Below are 12,360 nucleotides of genomic sequence, written 5' to 3'. Positions count from 1 at the left end.
TCACCCATAACCCTGTGAAGCCCTTGTATACTAACCACACTTCAACGCAAGGCTGCAAGGCAAGGTGTTTGGGTTGGTGGTTCCAGGTCAGGTCAGGGGGGTGGTTATAAACCTGGTTTCAGGCTGGTGGAGGAGAAACGAGGGGAAGCCAGAAGAGTTTCGAATTGACAGCTCTGCGTCACCTCAAGTAAGACGCAATTAACATATTCCGAAAAGAGTTGTTTAGAGTTTTAGGATTCTAATATTGTATCGCTGAGCTATCTTCTAGATATTTACGATAAAAGATAATTAGACCTTTAGATATAATGACCAAAGTTGATATATATAAGGAAAGTTACACCTTATTTAATTATGTGCCCTATAGAAGCCACGGCGCTACTCGGTTATCTCATATAATTATATAATACGATATTTCACATTTGTCTATAAACGATCCATGGGGTGTTTCCTCTCTGTTTTCTAAAGTCCTTCTGCAATTGTTTTTAACTTCCTTTCTGGCTACTTGGCTGAATTTCCTTGACTTCGTATTGTCGGCGACCATGACTGGGTAGCCTTATTGATTAAATCGTTCTCAAAGGATAGTAGGCCTAATATGTAAATTAGATAATAATGAGCAAGAACATATTATCTCAAGCTGCCGTCTGCCACCCAAGACGGAGAACATGACCTGCGGGCGGCTTCTTGTTCTCTACCTGACCGCGGTGCTGGTGCCGCAGCCGCCTGTCGTAGACGGTAAGCAGCGGCACACCGAAACCTTTGTTATCCGAATAAACCATGCCTAAATTAACCCATAGCTACATCTAAATGTATATGAAACAGACGGATCACAAAGTATAATAGGTCGATTAGTTTACACTTTTTTTTGACTATGATCTCAAACGCTATTTGGTCAGACAGGTGCTTCATGTTTTTCTTTCGGTTAGTTGAGATTTGGTCGTAGGCTAAAACAAATCATTATTGAACTGCTATTCCGGTTTATAAAATGATGCATTGCCTGCTGGTTAAATAAACCAATTCCTACGGACGTTTAAATAATGTCTTTGGTTAATTGTTTTCCGTATTCATTTTTTTTTATTGCTTTTACTTTACGCAATTCATTTCCGATGCTACCCTAACCAAGACGACCCTTTTACTTATAGCTTACACAGCGACTGTATATCTGCAAAAGTAGGACACGACAGAGCTGCAGCAAAGGCGGCGTCTGGTGCATGCATGGTGGGGGGGCTGCGGTCTGCGAAGAGGGGCTTTATTTTCATGGTAGAAGACTTAGAAGCATGTTATGAGCCTGTTTCTCTTGATTATTAGTTATGGTCGATTTCTTTAGTATACATTCAATAAGGCAATACTTTACAGGAAACTAATACGAATGAACAAACAATGTGAATTTATTCATTATTTGTTTTTGAACCCGCGTGTGGCGTGACTGGAAGCCTCCTAGTGGCTATGTTGGTGAGTTGGATTCGGAAACCAAGTTCTTCTTGGATGCCAACCTAACATGAAAACTCAACAATGCTACCTGAGTTGCGAAATGCAATTCAGAATAAAAAAGATTACACTGAGTCATGGTTTCCAAAGTTTCTAGAAGGTTTCCCCGCCCATCTAATCAATATGGGCAATCAGTGAATGAAGTATATTGAATATGCATCATGTCCTGCATTTGTTTCACCCATGCCTAAGATGAATTTATGTTTAATCATTTTTGAATTTATTCAAAGTTATGCTCAAAAAGTATTCAGATATTACAGAGATATGTGAAAACACCATGTGTTACCCTACATGCAAGATTGTCTTTGAATGCTCAAAAGATTTTCTTTGTCATGGAACAAAACCAGATAGCCTACATTGTGGGAAAGTCCATTTGACAGATGTCAGAGGACTTGTTTGGTGGCAGGGGTGTAGGAATGAGTTTAACATTGGGGGGGACACATATCGGAAACCTGACAGATCCGTTAATGGTTTGAAATACAGAAATATGTCATAAATTAACTACACTGAAAAAATTCACAAATATATTTTATTCTACTAAAAAGATACATTTGTAAATGTAAAGGAAAACACATTTCGAATGGCACTAATGAACTGATAAATATCAAATCAATTCTTTAATTGCACGCTCAATCATCCAGTTTTTTAGAATAAGAAGCGGTGACAAGACGCTGTGTTGCGCTTTCAAAATAAAATAAAATATTTTTCTCCCCCTGGTATAATTTTTAGGTGGGACAAATGCGCCTGTCTCCAATATTGGACGGGACAAGTCCCCTCCGTCCCCCCCGGTTCCTACGCCCTTGTTTGTTGGTATTTTTGTTCAGATTGATGTGATTTTTCACATATCACACTATCCTCACACATTCAGCCATACATACAACACTAACACGGACAGGGCAATAACTATTACTATTATCTTATTGTTGAAAGAAAGGAAACACATGCTCTCACAAAGATACACACATATTAGTATAATGATGTTATTTTACATACTGGGAATACTGATGTTATTTTGCACACAGTAGGTCATATTATTTGAATTGGTGAGACATTGATCTCACCTAACATTGAAAGGGGTGTGTCTGGGAAATGTTGGGATACTTTTAACAATGTGTGAGATTTTCTCGCAGATCTTCTGGTTTTCATTCTACACTTCAATCAGGTTGGCTGCAGAGGTCTTAACTGATTTATTGACCTTTGAACCCTGAACAGGTGTGATATTGCAAGCCCTATACCTCAGCAATAATACCATGACTATGAATGAGGTCAACACTGGTTCAACCTCAATGCAACTATGCTTGAGCATGGTTTAAACTTATGCAGGACACGGTGTGTATGCAATAGACCTTATTCTATTGCCCAATTGTTTGGGGGGGAAATCTCTGTACACCCCTCTATAGGGATCCTTTCCAATCGAATGCAAGAATATAATCTGAGCCTCGCAGTGGCAAAAGAAAAATAACAAAAATAACAAAAATCTTTATCCACATTAGTCGCTTAGACCCAAAATAATAGGAGCAATTTCAAAAGATCTCCTTCTTTTGGTTAAATTAGTGTGGGAAATGAATTGTGTAAGGGAAAAAGAAGGAAATTATTTAAATGCTCTTGGGTCCATTAATAATGGCTTATTAATGGACCCAAGAGCATTTAAATAATTTCCTGTAACCAGAATTAAATGCAATGTTCAATCAACTGTTTTTAAAATGTATTTTTAATACAACTATAAATGTACTCTTCTAAGTGTCTATTAAATACTTCTGTTTAATTCAATGCTAAAGAAGAAATTCATATTTGATCGTTGTTTTATGCATTATGTTTTAAAACCTTCTTTAAATGGGTCAATATATGAAACATTCATAAACTCTTTCCAAATACAATTGCACACTGAGACTGTTCAAAATGAGTCACAAAATTAGCTTAGGATCCCCCCCTCCCCCAAGACCCTACCAGTAATGCCTCAACACCACCAGCTCATTCTACATTAAAAATATGGACAAAAAACATCCAACATCCAAACAAAGACATATTTTTACATTTGATCATATTAAATTACTTAAACAGTTTTATTATCAAATATGTAAACAAATCAATCAACATTACTTGTAGAGAGAGAAAGTGGTAGTTAGAGTTTGTGCGGTAGGGCTTCTGAGATGTGAACTCCAACACAGATAAAAATATATATATTTTGACAATATGTGTGCGTTGAGGTTTGTGTGGAAATGAATAGATAGCTTGTGCTTTTGTGTGTGTGTGAGTGTGTGTATGTGTGTGTGTGTGTCTGTTTGTGGTGTGAAATAAAACACGTTAGAAGGGCAAGTGACAAAAAGAATGCTCTTCTGGCTGACAGTTCTAGAAAGGAGGTGGTGGCGTGTTGAGATAAGAGGTCGTCTAGGCCATATTTCATACTTAATTTAACCTACTACTCTCACACACACTATCATACTCTCTCTAACAAAGTTGTTTGACCACGCTATGTTTGGCGAGACATAGTGGTTTGAAACAACTTTATGTTTCAACAAAGTTTATTTTTATGTTTGGCGCGACATTGATGAAAATTAGGATTCGTTTTTTCTTTGAGGGCAAGCAGCCCCCACCAGAAGATGGTGTGCCCTAGGCGACTGCCTTTATGGCCTATGCCTTAAGCCGGCCGTGTTTATTTACATAAGCCTACATATGTTTTGCAACTTTTTTTTTGCAACTATTTATTACAATATTAAAATCTATAGACAGATTTTAACATTGTAATAAAGTCTTTCATCAATAAAGTAATCTGAATATTTTCTTGCCCAGGCCACAAGAAGGCACTAGAGACGCACGAGGTGAGCGTCGGGCGCTTCTTTGTCCTGAAGTGTAGCCCGGGTCGTACCAATGTGACATGGAAAAGAGGGGGGGGCAACTCGAGCCTGCCTGCCGGGGTGGAGGTTAAAGATGGGGAGCTGTGGTTTCTACCTGTGGTCCAGGCCCATGATGGAACATACATCTGTCACAACAGGTATGCCTACATTCTACAGCCCTTAAGTGGAGTTCAGTGTTTATCAACCTTTGTAGTCCCCCTCCAGTCTGTATATTAGTAATTTCATAACTTTTATAGTCCCCCCTCTGTCTATTCATTCGTGGATCTGGACTGATCATAACAAATGAATTCATCTCATTTTGGGCTTCTCCCTGACTGTAATGTGGGGCGTTTTCCAGACTGTAACATGTACAGCCCCGCTTGTAATGGTTAGACCAAAACCAGCCACACCAGAATGTGTAACAGAAACCTGTTTTCTGGTTAACATTAACTTCCAATCCATTCCTGAAGGGAGGGATCATTCTGTGCTCCTTTTCAAGGTTTATTCCCTCTAGGTTGTGGGAGTTCTACTTTTCCTTGAAATCAACCTATATTTTGTAAGAAAGAAAATGTTATCTTGGGATGGTATCTTGGGGTGAGATGACTGTGGAGTGTGGGTGGATGCATTCCTCCCATCTGTTTTTCTAACCCATTATGCATGGCCTCATCAAGGCAAACTGGTTAAGCCAGCCATTCCCACACACTCAGGGATATCTCCTGTGGCAGCATGAATCACAATAATTTCATTGTCCTTGACTTCTGGTTTCAACATCGGCAACATTTGACTTTGTCTGGATTTGTGAGGATCCCAGTAAACAACACCTTGGTTGAGTGCTCTGATTCAATGACATTTGAAAGGTATCATTTTTCTTTTCTGAAAAAGCTCAGTATTATGACAGAGACAACTGGTATCATACAGATTTTTTCCGACCTGTGGTGAAAGTGCCAGACATCCTAGTAGTCACTATGCATCTCAAGTAATCAATCAAATCTGAATGGACTAAGCCTGGCCCAATGTGGAATTAATGTCTAAATACACAAACGAAAACCCAGCTCATTATTCAGAGTCAGGACATTGTAGCATAAACACATATCCTGTTCTGTTTAGAAAGGAGAGGGCGTATGAGGTGCGGGTGTCTAACGAGCTGTGTCCAGCTGCGGTCGAGTCCAAACGAATGAAAAAAGGGTCTCTTCTCTGTAAACTGGAACTCCCCAAAGGAACGATTGCTACTGCCCCTGTGGAGTGGCTTAAGGTAGGACCTCAGGGGCCTGGGCCAGAGTCAGCCCAATCAAACAGAGGATATAGACTAGACTGTAGCGGACACAGAGTGTATATGCTCAAACTAATGTTCTGATGCGTTTGTGAAGTTTATGTTGTGTTGCGGTAGTAGGTACTGTGTGTGTGTGTGTGTGTGTGTGTGTGTGTGTGTGTATGCGTCTCTCTCTCTGTCTCTTTTTATCAATACTTGTGTGTGTGTGTGTGTGTGTGTGTGTGTGTGTGTGTGTGTGTGTGTGAGTCTGTTTCTCTTTATATACACTTATGTGGGTGTGTGTTTGTGTGTGTGTGTGAGTCTCTCTCTCTTTATATGTACTTATGTGTGTGTGTAGGAGTGTGTGCCTGTCAATCTGGCTGGTGGAAACCTGGAGGTGACAGGGAAGGGGGACCTTAGGATCCTGAGGGACTCCGAAACAAATGCTGGCTTCTACACCTGCCTGCTGCACATGTCTCTGGGAGACAACAACTACACCGCTGCCCGCTCCCTTAACCTCACCCTCGGCAACAGTAAACTGCATTACCCATCAGCCACCTCACCTCCCTGTCACCCCTCCGTTATATTGTGCACACCTCCTAACCCCAAGCTCTGTCTCTCTCCCCTCAAGCGCCTTTCCTGTATAAACCCATGTTGGTGTATCCGAAGGTGGAGACAAAGGAGATAGTGGAAATAGGCAAGTGTTCTTTTGCAAGTTTCTAGTTTAAGAAATGGTGTTTATAAAATGCACGACTACCAGGCTTCCCTAGCCAGTGCTAAGAAGTAAGATAATTAGTTGTTCTTCAAGTGATGGCACTAAGGCAGCATATAATACTTACTTTACTTCCCAGAGATCTGTCTGTGAGGCCCAACAGACCAAGAGCTAACTAAGCTTTTTTGTGAGAGTTTACAGCATTTGCCAGTGTTTCACTTGACTTGTTTCACCAAATGACGGATTGCCAGACAAACAATGTTGCAATTTGCTTAAGGTTAACCAAAGTTAAACTTGTTCAAGATATTAACTAATAGCTTAAACATATGAGATAGCCCAGCCATCCAATATAGTTAGTGGATCCATGATATTTAGACAAAATAGAAAAGAATAGACATCCAAGTTACTACCATGATATGAGAACGACGAGACATCCAAGATAGACTAAACATCAAAGATAGCCCTAGCATCCAGGATGGATTAATGATCCAGGAAGTTGTAGTTAACAGTGGTCTCCACCCCGGTAGGTTCCAGAAAGGAGCTCTTCTGTAAGGCCTACCTGGGCAACAGAGACGATGATACTAACATGTACTGGACCATCAACGGACACCATTTCAACACATCTCCACATCTCAGCTATTCCTGGAAATAGTAGGTCCATATATAAAGTGTGTTAGTGTGTGTGTGTGTATGTATGTTAATACATATGTATATATAAAAATGTGTATATATGCATATATTATATATATTTGTATATAGAATGTAGACTCATGCTGAGTGATTGTTTGTATGAGTGTCTCCACAGTACAGGGGAGGGTGCTGCTGTCTATGGCATGTCATCCTTGGTCATCTCTTCTGTGGTCCCTGAGCTGCTCGACATCCCAATCAGCTGTCATCTCCTCAACCCTGCAGGACAGGGGCAGGGAACCTTTTGGCTCCGCAAAGGTCACTACTCTACAGTCTTTACTCTATACGCTCTACTGCACAGCCTCTATTCTACCGTCTCTACTCTGCTCTACCGTCCCTTCTCTACTCCCGTCTCTGCTCTACCACATTTTCTCTACTGTAGTCTATAATCTACAGTCTCCACTGTATCTACTCTACTGTACTCTACTATCCCTACTCTACACTCTCGACTCTATTGCCTCTGTTCTTTTGGTAAAAAAAAGGGAGTTACCCAAAGTCGAACAAAAAAACAAAAGCAAAGGTGAATGGGGATATCATAAATACGGTTTTCCAGGTAAGGGAAGATGACGCAAGGGCCGGTAAGCAGCTTGGCAGCTCTCCCAATTTGATAAGGGCAAAGCGACTTACATCGGTTAATATACACATTGACACACCGACACACCGACGGCAGAGTCAACCATGCAAGGCGACAGCCAGCTCGTCAGGAGCAGTTAGGGTTAAGTGTCTTGCTCAGGGACACATCAACAATCAGCTAGGAGGAGGCTGGGGATCGAACTAGCGACCTTTCGGTTACAAGGCAACTGCTCTACCTCCTGAGCTAAACCGACCCCTATGGTGCTATGGTGACATCTGTGTGTAACCTTGCTCTGCCATATGCGTCTGGCCCCAACTCCCATTCCGACCAATTTGGGAGGGCCGTTGAGGCAATTGCATAAACAACCCTGCCGGGTAGCCTCGTTTGGGTGTGTGTCTGGAAATATTTTACCCCTGAGAAGTAGTCGGGAGGCAGCACCATAATGGATTATGAGACATTGGGCCCGTGTTCTCAGTGGTCTAAGTAAAACTGCTTCTACTTTTCTATTTATTGTCAAACACAGGGCTAGTGATATAGTGATAGAAGCAGTATAGTAGCATACTAGTAGTATAAACAATTATTTTCTATTAATTTGTTCCAGTGCTGAATTTAATCCCCTTTTTATGTCAAGTATATTTCCTACATTATTATGTATTTGATGTAAAAATTACTTGAGTTACATGAATATAGCATTCTGAAGCAGCAGCCATGATCTGATTGTGAAGCCCTGACAAAAGGTGAATAACTTGTAGTTCCCCTAATGTGCTATTGTTGTATTACGGAGGTCGGATGCATGGGTACAATAATTCATTGACAATATTGTTCATGTTGCTGTACTCTACTCTACCTTCTCTACTCGACTTTTCCTTCTATCTCTACTGTACTGTACTGTACTGTACTGTACTCTTAAGGCTCAATCCCGCTGCACACTATTTACAATATTATACAGACTCTACTGTACTCTATTACCTCCCCTTACCCTCATCTAGTTTATTATATTGTAATCTACTCTACTCTACTCCATTTCCTTTACTCTACTGTACTTTATTGTACTCAACAGTCTCTACTGTACTGTTTGTCAGTGTACTCTACTCTACGGTCTTGACTCTACTGTATAGTCTCCGCTCTACTCGCTTCGTATTTTCTACATACAGGCTAACATCAGCCCAGGGCTAACATTATCCGAAGGCTTACGTCAGCCCAGGGCTAACCGTTGCATTGTGTGTGCCCAGCGGACCACCGCGGTCTCTATGTGTGTGTGCTGGCCCCCCTGACCGTGTGTCTGCTGGGGCTAGCACTGGCTCTGGGGATGCTCTTCAGGATGGAGCTGGTGTTGGCCTACAGGAGGTTGAAACGGCTGTTCATTTCCCTGGAGGGTGAGTACTGCCAACTATAACAGCGCCATGGTATTACTATAGTACTACTACCAGTACTACTATATCACTATAGTACTACCTATAAACATGGTCAAGACACACAAACTATAGTTCTACTTCTGTACTAATAACTATACACAGTTTCAGTACTACTTACTATAGTAGAATAGAATATAAAGCTTAATTGACTCACAATGTGGTTTGTGGTATTTTTTACCAAGGTTATCTAACCAAACATTAGCTATATCAACCCCGGCATTTGAAAATACCTGTATGCCTGTCTGTTTTTTCTGTTTGTCTGTCTGTCTGTCTCCAGTCTCAGATGGTATGCTGTACGATGCCTACGTGAGCTATCAGTACAGCGGTGAGGGTCGTTCGTCCGAGGTGGTGACCTTTGCCCTCAAGGTCCTGCCCGAGGTTCTGGAGAAGCGGCACGGCTTCAGCCTCTTCATCCGAGGACGGGACGACTCTCCCGGAGAAGGTCAGGGGTCAGAATAATGAGCAGAGTTGCAGACTTATACCAGACACCATGGTATTCACCAGATAGCCTGAAGCCCTCATTCACACCAAATTATAAAAAGAGTAATTTCAAACGCCTCCAATTTACACAGACGCCCTTTTTACTTCTGTCATTAAATAACACAGAGTAACAGAGTGAATTTAAACATTGATTCAATTGTCAGGCCGTTTGTGAAACTGGATTTAATGTTTTTCCTTAATACTTTCACGACACATTAACATGTACACGATGGGGCAGCATGCTGTTCTACCTCAAATGATATGAACTGATGAGCAAATCTGGAAACTAAATCTTTTCAATGTTGATTGACCCTAGATTATCCGGTTGTCTATGGTTTGTTCATCAATTCATTACCATATACAGAAAACCATGTGCCATTGAGATTTTTTTTTCCTAATGCTTGTTCAGCGCTGCATGATGTCATTGCCGAGGCAGTGAGCAAGAGCCGGCGACTGGTACTCATTTTGTCCGGGCAGGGAGACTCTGAAACATCACCCCTCCACCCCAGCCCATCACAACTGGCCTACGAGCACAGTGTGGGCCTGTACGATGCCTTGACCCAAAGAGGCCTCCGGGTCATCCTGGTGGAAATAGGTGATTGCCCCGTTACCTCAGTTAGTGTACTTACTTAAATTGAAAGTAGTTTCAACATTTACCATCAACGAGCATACTGTCGCATCTTATCTCATCTTAGAATATGCCCTAGTGAAATGTACTTCGTTTCGTACTTGTTTTTTCAAGATGAATTTGTATTTATCATGGATTATATTCTATGCTCTTCTATACTATGCTCATGCCATCCTATGTTATACTATCCTATGCTACTATGCTATTCTATGCTATCCTATGCTATGCTATGCTATGCTCTGCTACAGATGGTCCTGTGGACTACACGGTCCTCCCTGAGTCCGTGCAATACATCAAGAGAACACAGGGGGCGCTGAGGTGGCCAGGGGCCTCGTCTAGGTACCATGTGTGCACCAAGTTATACGCAAACAGAACCTTCTGGAAGAGCCTGAGGTACCACATGCCCCCGGGCCCCCAAGTCCGGCCCACGCACAGTTTTGAGACCAGCAGCTCTGAAACCAAAGAAATGTTCGTCGGTTATAGAAAGAGTTCTCCTATTCCGGTACTAATCTCTATGAAACGTGCTGACACTGAGATGGTGGCTAGTAACAAGTGACCAATGATAACACTTGTTGGGAAAACACCATAATATGTCTCCTTTAAAAGTATTTTCATTTATAGAATAAATCTGTTTTGGAATTGAAGCTTGGTTTGGGAGCTGGACTCTGGGCAACAATAAAAAACTTGGAAGGCTGTGTAAGATGGAATGCAACACATCTTATTTAAATCTAGCACAGGTTATGGAACATTTATAATACGCAGGTCTTTAGAAAGGCTGCCATTGTTTTGGGTTGACTGCTATGTTGACACAGCACTGCACAATCTTCTTTGTACGTATTGCCATTGGCATTGTCAACTGTGAACAACTTTGTTCTGCCTACTTTAGCCCTTTGTATACATAGTTGGTCCGTTTCTACGGAATTGGGATGACAGGATGCTGGGGTGTGCTGGGAAAAGGAACTTTGCCTAGTTTGACAGCATAACAACACTCTTACCGTCGTTGAATTACAGACTATGAGCCTGTGAGATCTAACATGACACAAGCTCCTATTGAAAAGGCCCTTTAAGAAAACACTGTCGTTGCACTGTATCAGATCTCCTGTCGGTACCTTTATGTTTTGTGTTGTTGTTGTGCAATTAAGTTTGTGACCCTGGCTACAAAACAAGTTCCCTTTTAGGGACAATAAACTTGAACTTGAACTGTAGCCGGAATGGTCTGGTTTACTGTTAAAGACCAGCTACTTCAGGAGCCTCTTCACCTGCTGCGGTCAGTCTGACCTGACAAGAGACATATTAGTAACACTTTACAACAAGGGTACATTAATGAACAATTAATTAACAATAGTAAATGCATTCATTAACATTAACCAACAGTTAATTAACAGTTTACTAATGGTCTAGTACAGTGTTTCTCAACCTTTTGTCAGTCACGGTACCCTTTACATGAATGAAAAATCTCAAGGCACCCCAAACTTTCTTTCTTTCTTTTTTTTTTTAATATAGATTAACATTCAAATACATACTGTCTCTGAAGACCAACAAATGCATAACACATGTACATATGCATAACACATGCATAACAAATGCATACTACAACACGCACGCACACCCACCCACCCATCCACACACCCACACCCACTTTTTACACACTTTTTACACATTTTATATTAAACAAATCGTTTTATTATGGTTATTTATACTGGTTTTAAATTAGCTAAGGGAGGTGATAACAGCAGGCCAGTGCACATTTTAACTAACTATTTACATATCAAACAAAACTTTTAATCCTAAATTACACACACACACACACACACACACACACACACACACACAGAGGAGTGTGACTTACACTCAGTGAGAGACTTGGGCCTGCGAGGAAGCACACAACCGCTCTATTCTTGCAGGAATGGATGAGAGACACACACGTAGCTCCTGGTCCACAGCTCTCAGGCGTTCTCTGTACTTGTTCTTGATGCAAGTTAAGGTCGAAAAGCTCAGTTCACACAAGTATGTCGTGGCAAAGGGTAACAGTATGTCAACGGCGCTACTTGACAATGTTGGGTATTCCTTTTCCAAAGATATCCAAAATGTATCCAATGCCATATCTTGAAATTGCATCCGTAATGTACGATCTTCTCTCATCTCTGCCAGCTGCTCCTGTGCCTGCATTGGCAGGTCTGCTGCGCTCTCCAGAGCGCACGAATTCCAAGGGTCACGGACCCAGTCAAAACCAGCAAAGGTCTCCGCTGGAAAATACTTATTAAATCTCTGAGATATAAGGCCGGAATTTTTTTTG

The 12,360-nt window shown here is 41.3% G+C and overlaps 1 protein-coding gene across 3 annotated transcripts; it reads left to right on the top strand.

The window, feature by feature from the left end:
* The first annotated feature begins 72 nt into the window (after nucleotides 1-72).
* LOC307072164 (interleukin-1 receptor type 1-like) lies at nucleotides 73-11,250 on the top strand. Of its 3 annotated transcripts, XM_079731366.1 has the most exons (12): nucleotides 73-187; nucleotides 635-732; nucleotides 4,276-4,477; nucleotides 5,427-5,571; nucleotides 5,927-6,101; nucleotides 6,200-6,265; nucleotides 6,808-6,931; nucleotides 7,086-7,225; nucleotides 8,774-8,917; nucleotides 9,234-9,398; nucleotides 9,846-10,031; nucleotides 10,313-11,250. In XM_079731366.1, the coding sequence occupies exons 2-12, from the start codon at nucleotides 663-665 to the stop codon at nucleotides 10,618-10,620; spliced, it is 1,725 nt and encodes a 574-aa protein (XP_079587492.1). In that variant the 5' UTR covers nucleotides 73-187; nucleotides 635-662; the 3' UTR covers nucleotides 10,621-11,250. The 3 variants fall into 3 exon arrangements, with proteins under 3 accessions (XP_079587492.1, XP_079587493.1, XP_079587494.1); XM_079731367.1 differs by lacking the exon at nucleotides 73-187 and having other exon boundaries at nucleotides 233-732; XM_079731368.1 differs by lacking the exons at nucleotides 73-187; nucleotides 635-732; nucleotides 4,276-4,477 and adding an exon at nucleotides 4,554-5,176.
* The last annotated feature ends 1,110 nt before the right edge of the window (nucleotides 11,251-12,360 follow it).

Source organism: Pollachius pollachius, assembly GCF_949987615.1.
Source record: "Pollachius pollachius genome assembly, chromosome: 3".
In the NCBI taxonomy this organism is placed as follows: domain Eukaryota; kingdom Metazoa; phylum Chordata; class Actinopteri; order Gadiformes; family Gadidae; genus Pollachius; species Pollachius pollachius.
The sequence above is the reverse complement of the archived record's forward strand: the minus strand, read 5'-3'. Positions and strand labels throughout refer to the sequence as shown.

Bases quoted from the DNA above. Each gene is read 5' to 3' on its own strand.
- LOC307072164 (XM_079731366.1), top strand. From the start codon at position 663: ATGACCTGCGGGCGGCTTCTTGTTCTCTACCTGACCGCGGTGCTGGTG. The intron at 4,478-5,426 runs GTATGCCTACAT...TGTTCTGTTTAG, and splicing joins ACATACATCTGTCACAACAG to AAAGGAGAGGGCGTATGAGG. The intron at 9,399-9,845 runs GTCAGGGGTCAG...ATGCTTGTTCAG, and splicing joins GGACGACTCTCCCGGAGAAG to CGCTGCATGATGTCATTGCC.